The sequence below is a fragment of the Glossina fuscipes genome, unplaced genomic scaffold (genome assembly GCF_014805625.2).
Source record: "Glossina fuscipes isolate IAEA_lab_2018 unplaced genomic scaffold, Yale_Gfus_2 183, whole genome shotgun sequence".
Lineage (NCBI taxonomy): Eukaryota > Metazoa > Arthropoda > Insecta > Diptera > Glossinidae > Glossina > Glossina fuscipes.
Window position 1 is genome coordinate 715,359 of NW_023998526.1, and position 13,021 is coordinate 728,379.

General features: G+C 34.5%; 1 protein-coding gene across 4 annotated transcripts in view; it reads right to left on the reverse strand.

Moving 5' to 3' along the window:
• The window catches only part of LOC119641872 (protein dachsous), a 232,796-nt gene that overhangs the window by 200,855 nt on the left and 18,920 nt on the right, over positions 1-13,021 (reverse strand). For all 4 annotated transcript variants that reach the window (XM_038040755.1, XM_038040752.1, XM_038040753.1 and 1 more), the window contains exon 2: positions 10,619-12,734. In XM_038040755.1, coding sequence (XP_037896683.1) covers positions 10,619-12,538 — 1,920 coding nt within the window. In that variant the 5' untranslated portion in view covers positions 12,539-12,734. The remainder of the gene's footprint in view (positions 1-10,618; positions 12,735-13,021) is intronic.

Below are 13,021 nucleotides of genomic sequence, written 5' to 3' on the forward strand. Positions count from 1 at the left end.
TCACCTCTATCTCCAGGACGTTTGCAGAGATGAAGCAGATGACAGTGGCTATAGTTTCCATAATTCAACCGAATGTGATAACTTATGAGAGTCAGAAATCACGCCTGAAGATGAATTATGAAGGTCAAAATGTAAAGGGAATAGAGTGCAAGGATATGGACATACTACCTACGTGAAAAATAAAGCGGGATCGCAGCCTCTAAGAGAAGTATTGGAAAGTTACACTATAATAACAGTACATCGGGAAGCATCGATTTTCCCGCAGGGAAGAAACCAATTAATACCTGTAGACTTGCAAAATAAAGTGAAACTTCACGGGCGCAATAGAACGCTAAAAAAAAACCGATTATCAGCAAAAGGTTATTCTCAAGAATAGCGGGTCGACTGTTAAGAAAAGCTTGCACTGGTTGTAAGATACTCCTCCATATCTTTGGTACCTAGCCTGGCCTCCAGCTATGACCTTGTCATCTGTGAAATGCATGTGAACACTGCTTTTCTGCATAGCAATCTAGAAGAACAAATTTATACAAGCATCGCAGAGATCTTAACGTTATCTTAACGGGATTAAAGTAGGTTTAATATGGCTTAAAAGAAACATGTAGAATTTGGAACAAGAAACTTGACAGTGTCAGTAAGATAATTGTTCCTAAAGAAAGTAAATCCGTACCTTATATTTATTCAAAGATGTTAGGAAGGAAGATATCATATATGAAGTAGAGTACGAGATTGATATGCTCATGTTCATAAACAATAAAAAAAGCAAAGAGTATATTAAGAAGAGGTTTTGCGACAGCTTCAAAATAAAAGTTATTTGAGAAGCACAGTACATTTTAGGTGTGCAGATAACAAGAAACCGTAAAGTAGGTATGTTCTGTTTGGATTAAGAAGTATATATTAAAATTTTGCTGAAAAAATTCAAAATGCACGAGTGCACTGCTATATCTACACTAATACAATAACAAGCTGAATTTGCCATATCAAGAAGCAATAAATAGCTTTTTACATGTTGCTCAAATAAGCCTTCCCGACATGGGATGTGCACTGGTGGCCTTATCAAAGCACGGCAGCAATTTTCAAAAAGCACATTGGTAAACTTTAAAAAGATAGGGCAGGGTCAATGGATGATAGAAAGTCGACCACTGGTTATGCTTTTAGGTTCCAAAGAAATCATGGGTGTCAAAAGAACAACCAACTGAACTGAAACTGATAATCAAACGTGGTAACAGAAGCGCGCTGCTACTTATCACACCCAAATAAAACAGATAGACATACGTCAACATTTTGTAAGAGAATTGTTAGAGGCAAAGAAACAACCAGCTGAAAATTTGAAGAACGATAATATGGTGGCGGGGATAGTGATGAAAGCACTGCCCTTAAAAATACATCAAAATTGTTTGGAATCATTAATTCAATTTATTGGAGGTGTTGTTATAGAAAATTTAATGTAAAGAAGGCTATGAGATATATATGTATACATCTATTAAATAAAATTGTCTTTATTATTGCTGCGCGACCAAATGTGGATTTTGCTCTGAAGAATTAATCCGGGTAGTGGTAATCACCAAAGTTTCTTAAAAGTATGAATTTCAATTCTTAAGCTCTAGCTGTGATTTTGAAATTTGATTTTTTGATGCTTTATCTAATTTACGGTTCTCAAAATGCGACCTAAGGGTCAAATTGGCTCAATAAGGTGAGAGATAAAATGAAAAAGTCAAACAATTAGAAGTTTCAAGAAATTTCACTCGCTTTGTAATGTTTCTAGCTGAGATCTTCTCTTATTTGAAAAAGCTTACTCAAGCCTGTTATTTGCACTTCCTCCTTACTTATGTGCGCGAGTTGGTAAGTACTTTTCAAGTATTCTCTTGTGCTGAATTATAAGTAATAGCAATAGTTGGCATGGAGTCACAACTCATTCTTAGAATTGGTGTCATACATTGATGCCATAAAAGACATGACGGGTATCTTGAAGCAATAAAACAGATAATAACAATAAAGGGCGGTTTCGCTAATGGCCAACAAAACCGATCAACCGATATAAGAGATAAGTTAATTTGATCATCCCACTTTGAAAGAAAATCGTTAAAACTGATATTACTGCTTCAATCATATGTTGCATTGTATTCCTTCGCTTATTTTTCTCCTGTTTGCTTCAGAAAAGATCAATTTGAAAAGTTAAAAGACAAAGTAAACATTTTTTCAGTGGTTGATAAAGCAGCAGATTAGGCAGCACTACCTAAAAAGTTTTACTTAATTTGTTAATGGTGTGCCGCTGTAACCGCCTCGAATAACTTTTATAATAGATAGACTATACATGATGGCAATCGTTTCAAGTTTTTTTTTTATTATGGAGTTTCGTGGTTTGAAGCAGCGTTTTTTTTTTTTTGCAAATTTTCATGAATTGGGAGCGAGACCAGTACAAAGTAGTATGTTACGCAGATTCGATAATTGGCTTTTATCTGAACACGACAGTGCATTGATAATATTGATTAATTTTCAGATAAGCTGCTGGAGTTATTGCAGCCAGAGTAGTACTCAGACCACATTTCTCCGGAGTGGTTAAGTATCTCGTGCGCCTCGATTATTGTTCCGTTAGAAATAGCGATGACAGTAATACAATTACAGCACGGAAATCTTGCTAGTTTGTTAATTCTATTCCCGTCTCCTGCTTTAGAGAGGCGCTCAAAGCTGTGAATTACCCAGTTTCTTAATCCTTTCCTAAATTTTTTATATAATAAATGTCTTTAAATAGCGTATCTTCGTGAAAAAGAAGTCTGTTGCGTTTGTGACAGGAAACTATTCACTCATTTGAAGGCGAAAACACCATGTGTCAATAGTTCTTTTCAACGAGAGACCTTGTAGCACTGAGTAAAGAATAAATGGTGAGAGAGACACTAAATAGAAACGGAATAAAAATATCTGAATGCATTCAGGCCAACCAAGTAAAGTTCAACGCCACCAAACACAACATTGTCTCTTCATGAAAGAGAAAAGTGATGAAGAAACTCCCTTGTTTGACGACGTCGAAATAAAGGAGCGGCAGGTATTAACCTTCTGGGCATTATAATACAAAATTATGTTTGCGCAACAGAAATTTCGGGAGATGAAGTCAAAGGCTTACTTTCTTTAGAGCGGTGCAAAAATGGTTCACTGCAGCTAGAATCCTTACATTTTATGCTTTAGTCCAGCTAAATTTAAAGCATTATTCTCGTGAGAGAGGGTTTCCACGTGTTACCCTCGCGCGTGGGTGGCAAGCATATGACCGAAAATCAATTTTGAAAATAGTTTTCTAATGCGCAAATGCGTGTAAAATTGTGAGTACGCCGAATGGTATCTTTAGGATATTAGTTAACCGTTGCGACTTTACTTCTCGGTTATTTATAATAAATTTCAAAATTTTTTGATTTTTTCTCGTGTGATACGGTCCTGTTCAAAGTAGCAAAGCAGCCTTGTTCAAAAGTAGCAATTAAACCCCCAAATAGTTTGGGTTATTGCAATGCTGGGTTTTAGCTATATTTAAAAAATCAATTTTTATTCAGATAATGTAATTCGGGTTTTTTTGATTGTAAGTCGTTAGCAAACGATGCAAATACCACGAAAACTTGCCAGATGTCGTTTGAGAGTTAGTACTTGCCAAAAATAATAATGGTTTTTTGTTAGAGATGACATCGATAATCAATGATCAAGTAATGCTACCCTATAAAATAAAAGGGTACCATTGTTGAATGGGAGAGACAGGCTTTTGTTTAGGCAGACATATTTATAGACAAAACACGTAGCCGATATCTCCGGTTGAGACAAATTTTTATATGATACAAATTTTTATATGTTTAACGCAAAACAAAGAAAACAGTACGCATTTTTTATAGATATTAGTTGTTGGCGCTTATTTTTATTAAGCAAAACTCTTGTTTAGTTTTAGTTTTACTAAATAAAGAAGGTAAACAAGTACAAAAATGAGCAGAGAACCCTGATATAAAAAACAAAGATGTTGAAAGGCAGTAGCCTGTAGCTTCAGGGTGTGGCTGTTCGATATATGTAATAATGATAATGACGAAGAAAACAAAAAATAGTATACATAAACATGTAACTCGATTTCCACATTGCTTGATCACATGGTAATTCGTTTTGCTTTTACATAAGTTGTGAATGAGAATTACGTGGGAATCTAGTGATAAATTTATTTCAAATTCTGAATTCTTGAAATTTGTTCTTGATATGTTTTAGGTGCACTTTTGTTGTTTGCAAAAAATATCACTTTTGGAGGATTCCATCTCTGTGGAAGAAAGCACGCATCTTTCTCTTGCAAAGCTGAACCTGTTCTGTCTTGAAACTTTTCATTTTTTTATAGTTCCACGTTCCAGCGTTAATACGGACGCGGACTTTCGCCCCTAGGTTCATGACAATGAACATAGGCTAATTATATGAAACCTGAATATTCATGACAATGAAAAATACAAATCTTAAGCAAAATAAACAACGATATTCAACGAAATATTTGTACGGTCAAAGACGTTATCGACACTCTCGTGAGTAATTGCCGTTTCGATTTGCCAGAACCGAGTCCTCCTTCTTCTCCTCCTTTTTGATGGCCGCTGTTTCAGGTTCCAGATCTAGACCAAGAATTAATCTAATTCCGTTGTCAGTTTTGTTGATCTTAATACCCTTTTTTTTTTTTTAATTTCTTATTAAGAGACATCCGTCAACAATTTTTCACTCCGCACCGTCGTTCCTCTTCTTTTTGCAATCAACTATTTTTTTATTTTATTTTTTTATGTTCGCAAAGCGTGGTCATAAACTTCAGAGTATGTTGCTAAAAGTTAAAGAATCATATACACAACGTTCCACATATCTAATGTGCTTACATTGCTTAGAATTGATTTGCAATTTAATTGAAATCATTTTTCTAATTTGTATGAACATGTCCTGGTGAGTAGTTTCAATTCTTAAGATGTTATCTAAAATCTATTTTGTACACGTGCACCTGTCTTTATACGTATACGATATTGTCGTTATTTGACAAGATGATGTCTGTTTTAACAGTTGTAGCCTTACATTATATCAAATAATAATATACCGAATATTTCCAAGGTGTATGTGTGTCCTTTAATATATTCGCGTTCTTAAATCATCGAAAGACATGAGAAAAGGATTTGATTTTATTAAAGCATTGGTTTGCTTGGCTTTGTCATTTTGAATAATCTAATTCGGCCATGAACTACTACTACATAAACTGTATGTCGAAAAGCAATATTTCTCCCCCATTGCTTTCAAAGTGACCCAACTCTTTTATTTACTTATTTATTTATCTTTTTAACACGTACTCACATTATTTTTCGTTTGCATTTTGCATTTCGGAGTTCATGAAAACCGGCTTTTTTTGTTTTGCTTTTATTGCAGCGTTGTATGTTTTATTTCCAACTTTTTAGTTGGTACTCAGTGTTTTGGTTCCCAAACGTTGAGTTGCCCATGGTTTTCTGAGTTTAGGTTATGTTGTAAATGAGCCAGCGTATATTCATATCCGTATAGAGAGTAGAATATCCAATTAATGTCGTTAGTTTGCTCACACATTTGTGTTGGTTGAATTTTTGTGTTCAGGCTGGCAGATAGAGCAAATAAGAATTGCTTAGAAGCAAAATAAAGGGAGGACGCAGAAAAAAAGATATACTAACGGTGGTATAGTTGCTATAGTTGCTATAGTGTTCGCTATATAAGCGAAGTAAAAACGTTACCTATTAACAAGTTAAAATAACAACACATTCCGTTCCCTTCTATAAGTAATAAGCAAATATTTTTGATTTATATCAAGAGAAACCTTAGTTTTATTAAGTTGTAGAAAATTTAAATTAGCCATTTTTATTCATTTTTGAGCTACAAACATATTTTATATATTTCTATATTATATATGAGTTATTTCAAATTCATCCTTTTTTTTATTTTTTAAAAATTATCTTAACCGCAATAATAGCCAAAGTTTAGTAATGGTAAATTTAATTTACTATACAAATCTTTATTGCATTTAATACATTTGCATGAATCTGCTTCATTCTGGAAAATTCATATTTAAAATTTTGCTCCACCCACTTTGACGTGATAGTTCTTTTATTTGGTATCCATTCCAAAATTCATATATTTTTACTATAAAAATTATATGGATCCAAATTATTGTCGGATTTTAGACCGCAGTGTGCGCTGAGTATTGCCTGAAATTGCTGGAAAATTGGAACGACCTCCTTCTATATATAATCAGGACCACAAAGTTTTTGGTGACTTTAGAAATCTGATTAGATCTGCAGCATTATGTTTGGTGTTTTTGTTAGCTTCTTTTGGAATTTTATTTACATGTCTTTTATCTTTTTCCGGTTTTTTCCCGTGCTGGCAGTATTTTCAAGTTTCTTATTATGGTTTGTTATCGGAATAATTTTGACTTCAATTTAATAATTGCAATATTTCTATCATATGCTTGTCATTTCTAAGTTCCTCACCGATATTTACATTAATTTGTGTTGTATGCGAAATTGGAAATATAGAAAAAGGGAAGATAGTATTACTTTTTTTTTAAGCAATTCGCAAAGGATCACTTGTAATAATAAAAGTGTACGTAAACTGCTTCTACGTGGTTTGTTATTAGAGCGTAGTTCATTTAGTTTTTAATCAACTTAGTTTGAGAACAAGGTTATTGTAGCAAATGGGTGTAGAAAGCTGTTTAAAAATATTTTCAATAATTATAAACTATTATATGAAATGAGTCAGCGAGCATTTTTACTCGCAAACTTTGCCTTTAGAGCTGAGGAGAAAACACCGCTATAATGGTGCTATATATGTTCCTCCGCTTGTAGAAATCATAAATACACTTTACTCTTGACCGGCCAAACATACTGTCTTGTGTTCATCTGTCCACGCACTTACTTGCACTCATAAAAGTTGAATAGATAGGCATTACTGCAACGTATAAACTACAGCAGATATTGACATAAAACTTACTCCAAATATTCTCCACACTTATTGCGAAATATTTCTGATCCCAATAGATACATCAACAATTAGTAAAACAATCTATCACCTTTATGTAAGTCGTTCGAATCAAAAATCTCAATCTTTTATATGTGAATAAATATTTACACACACTGCAATGCGCAAGCAATCAAACAACCCTTAACTATAAAAAGTTCATTATGTAAATTTCTCAGGTGGATATGTAAAAGAAGAACAAATGTATGTGTAATATGAATACATATATTTATTTATTACAAACAGCACGTTATTGTAAACACACGATCACTTATGGGCGTACTTCTGCATTACCATTAGTTGTTTTCTTAGACGACGTAATTCTACCATAAACACGTCATAACGATGCCTTAGCATTGCAGTCTTGAATTTTTCCAAGCAAATTTATTTGTAATTATTTATTGACTTTCTTATGTAAAATAGGGAAAATTTATCGAGATGGAGGATGAATTGCAGTGTTTGTCGTTAACGTTGTAAAGGTTAATTGTATTTCTTTCCAGTTTGGCTTTTTTTCATGTATCTCTGCACAAATTCCACAGCCTTTTATTAATTGTTAAAATTCTATCAAGTTTCCGAGGATTTTTGCTCTATTTTTACTCGTTATTAAACAGAGATGTAGGCTGAAAAATCTAATAATAAACAAATAAAAATGTAGAAATCGGGTCGTTCTCAAATTTATTTTAGATTACCTACAAAGCATGGATATTTCAGGTGTATAGTTATTTACTTCACTTATTCAACGCATGTGCTTATGCATTGGTATTTGAAACAAGAAACGTGGTATCTATTATTAGGCTCAATATATTGTAACGTAAAACACTTTACTGCGTATTTATTCAACTTCTCTTCAAAGTAAAGTGATAGCACTGAGTTGCGATGTTTAAATCAATTTACAAATTATTAACAGAAACTTATGTTTAAAAATTTCAAGTGATAGTTCTGGTCTTGTCCGTTTGAAAATTACTATTCCACCATCTTCACTTAATCGACCGCTTAATAACCGCTTTCGTATCTGTGATACGCTTTGCGCATTGTTGTTAATGTTTTCCTCAGTGGCCAGCTCCGACACAAAAGTGTATTTGGTTTTACTAAATTCAAAATTTGGTTTTTAAGAAATCCAAGGGTTTTCATGCAAATTCTTTATATCAAATATATAGTGTACTCCAAAAAACAAAACAGCTAGAAAAAGCTAGGCATAGACTGCAATACGGCAAATACAAACGACTTTTTGGGTTACAATTAGAAAATTGTTAAAAGAGGCAAAGATTCGAAAAGAGATTTAATGCCTGGTTTTGCATTGAGCAGGTTCTATACTTTTTCCATCTTACTATATCTACTTTTTCGAAATTCCCATATGTGAGTCTTTAAAGGGATGTCTCTCAGGATGTAGGTTGGAGAGTGCGCGCTGTTAAAAATAAATCTCGCCCATGTACGTACCATCAACCTCAGGCCAGAAACCAAGCCGTCCAACACGTCCATTTACAGTAACGGAGGGACCAGCATGTTCGAAAACTGCAAAACATTGTCACTTAGCGATTGAAGAGATTACTTGGATATTATATACTTTTCATAACTTTGCTTAGAAAATCAAGGTTTTGCTCGTGCACTCCCAGCATCCAATCAGCGAATGTATTTGAAAAGCTCCTCGTTTTTACCAAAGTTCATCGCAGTTACAGTCGATGTGGATAATTCAAAAACGGCGCAAGATTTAAGACGACGCCGCTTGTAAAAGGATCTTGTAGATACTTGTGCGCCTTTTGTGTAGAAGACGACGGCAACTCATTTCTTGACAAAAAAAAATTTCACTTTTGCATATGATTGTAATTTATTTAAATAATTTGAAATGAAAATGAAGAAAGAGTAAAAATAAAGTTATTGAAAAAAGTAAGTAAAAATGTAAATGTAAGAACTCATTTCATATTTACAACGATGGTTATTAAAAAAGAGCTGACCATATTTTTGGAAGTATTTCATCCTCATCTAATCACATAATGCATTAATAATTCAGTTTTTTTATCCAATTTTTTTTCACCCACACATTTAGTACAGTTACAGAGTTTTAAATGATTTTTTTGAGAAGTATTGTTATTACTTTTTATCTTAAAACCGCTTTATTCTTCTAAGAAAAAATAATGTATTTGTTTTTCGTTTCGCTATGGATATGTTAGTACGAGTATTTGCATATACTGCTGCGCGAATGAATTGAGAAAAGACCTGCAACAGAAAGCATCATATTAACACCGATATTTTTCATAATTTGATGAAATTTAACGGTGACATAAACAGTAACGAAGTTTAAAAATATTACAAAATGCAATTTAAATTTTGAAGCCCAAGAACACCATGAGTGCCGCATACTGCGCTGGTAAGCGATAATATGCTTGGCAACGTAGTTGATATACAGTTATATTTCTATGTGCTATTCCCAATATAATAAGATTTAACATAAAATTATCGAAAAGTAACTAAACCAGCATAAATTAGCAACAAACAACAAGGCGAAATCGAATTCCTGGTTAGCTGTGTTCATACACCGGCAAAAAATAGATTATAGGACACAATACAGTAGGCTATCGATGATGTGTAGTTTTATGCCTTATGAAGCATTTGACAAGTCCGGTACATATGTAGAGCCCAAACGGCAGCAAAGCGGTTGTGGTTGTTAAACCACAAATGAGCGCTACTTCAACACAAGAAGCATAATTAAATTTAAGCAAACATACACGATTAAAGCAATAATAACCCTACTTCTAATGGAAAGATATGGTGAAATATTTTTTCTTTTTTCATAGCTACTGCAATTATTCTTATTTGAAATGGGATTTGCAGGTGCATAAAGAGTAATTTGTTCCACCATTTGAATTGCTGTCACTATATAACATCATTTATTCAATCTCATATCTTATAAATGTGTATATATTCAACCTCGTTAAGATTCATGATTATTATTATTTGGTTTAGAACTGCATGTCCGACAAACTAACGTATTGATTATTTAATTATTTCCGTGTGCCTTCTTACGCGTGCTTATACGTAACCAAATGTTTCCTTCGTTTCTATTTTTATTTAGTGAATATTTGGCCACATTTGACCATTGACTAGCATCCGGTCCCTTTCGTTTAAGCGCTTGTGTGTACTTTGATATTGGCACTGGTTATAAACTGCGCAAATTATTAGACTAAGCGAAATCTTAGTTAGGCTCGCCCCTTAATTTGTCCAAAGCTGGACCACTGGAAATGAGCCAAGTCCGTTTAAAGATGGAGATATTCGACTCCCGCCGAATATAACTTTCTTAGTTGTTAATAAGGTATTCGAATTCGAAAAGCGTCTGAAGTCTTGTTAACCAATAAATACCAACGCATCTACGCTAATTTACAAAGCTCTGATATGCTGAAAATTGAAATATAAAAGGCTTACAAAATGATAGTGATATTAAATTGCACATAATGTATATTTCGAACATTTAAACATGAATCAATTTGCCAAAAGCGTACATTGTATTATAATTAAAGAGAAAACATAGCAATGATTATTTTTAAAGCTTGCAAGTTTTCGATTTCTTATAGATTGCATTAGGTACGGTTTAAGTGAAATACATATTTTAACTAACCTTGACAAAACATCTCCTTAAAGGTGCATTCTCCACCACGGTGATGTTATAGAAGTTGTTGTCAAATATCGGCTCGTTGTCGTTAACATCGTGAATAGTTACTAATACCGTAGCTGTGGACGACAGCGGCGGGTGGCCATTATCGTAAGCTATAACGATTATCTGTGGTACCGGTTCTGTTTCACAATCGATGTAGGTTCTTGTCGTGATTAAACCGTTATTTGGCTTAATTTGAAACCAATCTGAATGAGTCTCTGGAGTGTCCATTAGAGAATATATGATAGCCGAATTGTTACCCTCGTCACGATCGTACGCATATACTTGCAAAACCGATGTGCCAGGTTCGGAAATTTCCATGACATTAGCTTGATATACTTCTCTATCGAACTCAGGAGCATTATCGTTAATGTCGGTTACTCGCAAATAAATTGTTTTAGAAGCGTGCAATGGAGGACTTCCGTTGTCCGTTGCTACTACACTCAATGTATAATTCGGTATCAACTCTCGATCCAAAGTCATATTAACAATTACCAAATAAATGATATTATCTCGAGTTGTCAAACCAAAGTGGCCCTCTCCACCATTCAGAGTAACGTTAACATTTGAATATTCTGTTTTTAAGTCCGGATCATTAACTGAAATGCGGGCGACAAATTCCCCGGGTTGAGCTGATTCTGAAATTTTCGGAGTAGCGTCGTCACTTAAAAATATTACATTTATTGTAGGCTGGTTATCGTTAACATCAGTAACGCTGATCGACACAAATGCCGTGGTTTCCAAAGGTGTCTCGCCGTGATCCTTAGCCACTATGACCAACTCATGTAATTCCTTTGTCTCAAAGTCCAAAGGCTTGTTAATCGCGATCCAACCGCTTTGAGCATCTATTCGAAACATTTGTTCTCTATCGGACTGCCGACGATTTATGGCATACTCTATTAGACCATTATCGTCAGCATCAGCATCAGTGGCGTAAACTTGCAGGACTGCGGTGCCTAAAGTAGCGTTTTCCGGTATTGTAGCCAAATAACGACTTTGATTAAATATAGGCTGATTGTCATTAACATCCTGAAGTGTTATGTTCACTGTCATTTGTCCTCTTAATGGAGGGCTACCACCGTCCAGTGCCTCTATCACCAAACTATAAAAGGGGGTAGTTTCACGATCCAACAAACCATTTATTTGTAAATCTAAATATAAAACACCATCCCGTTCCCGATGAGATGACAAACGAAATTCATTGTTTATGTTACCCGACACGATATTATAACGTTGTATATTATAACGGCCGATGTCCAGATCGCGGGCTGGGTGTAAAGTCCTTTTTACATCACGTGGGGTGTTTTCGGGAAATTCGATTTTCATAACTGATATTGGAAAGGTGGGAGCATTATCGTTTTCGTCATGCACCCGCACTAATACACGTACATTTTCACCACTTAACGGTATGGCCACCAGGTTATAAGAAGCCCTCGTTTCACGATCTAAGCGCACTTTTGTTCTTATCTCGCCTGTAGAATGGTCAATAGTTAAATCAGTGTCAACACCGCTACCCGGCACTGGTACGATTAAATACGGTGGTCCGCTATCTACGCCCGGTAAATTTTCGCCTATGTATCCAATCGGATAGCCCACCGGTACACCTTCAGAAACATCCAATTCTCTGACATATTCCGCTAGTACTATGTTACTTATTAATAAAAAAAATCCTAAAACTAATACAATGGCAGGGAAACAACGTCTATGACTGTCCAGCAATTCCATCAACCTTCGTCCAAGAGGTAGCGGTATTGCTCTTTTTCGATATCGATGGTTCATGGTGTATTCGCTTTGCTTTTTTAAACTCTGATATATGTTCGTTTTGTAGGGGCATGACTTCATAACTATTCCTTTTATTTCGGTCATTATATTGTCATCACCCATTGCTTTTCAGTTGACAAAGTTTATAAATTCAAAATTAGTTTTGGTTGCTCCAATCTTTTGTCAAATAAACCAAGACAAGCGGCCAGAATTATTTGAATTTGAATTGTATTATTCACTTCAACATTCGTTATAAATCATATTGCTTCATCCCTCTTCGTTTATCCTCCACATTCTGACAATAATTATTGATTAGAGCCTGCAAGTAAATGAAAAAAATAAAATAGACGTAAATTCCAAAAGCAGAGTCTCCAAAACGTACAAATGACCTATTTTTATTATCATTATTATTGTTATTATTATTCTTATTATTAGTATGTGCATTCATCAGCTCACGGCTGGAATTTCACCCACCCCTCGGGCCAGTTGTTTCATAATTTTGTCTTGACGCTTTCGTAGTTTTCTTTTAATATTACTCCAGCACCTGTTTTTACCAGTGTTGCAGGAATCCGCGTGTCAAAGTCGCTGTAGAGAGCATCACTGCGT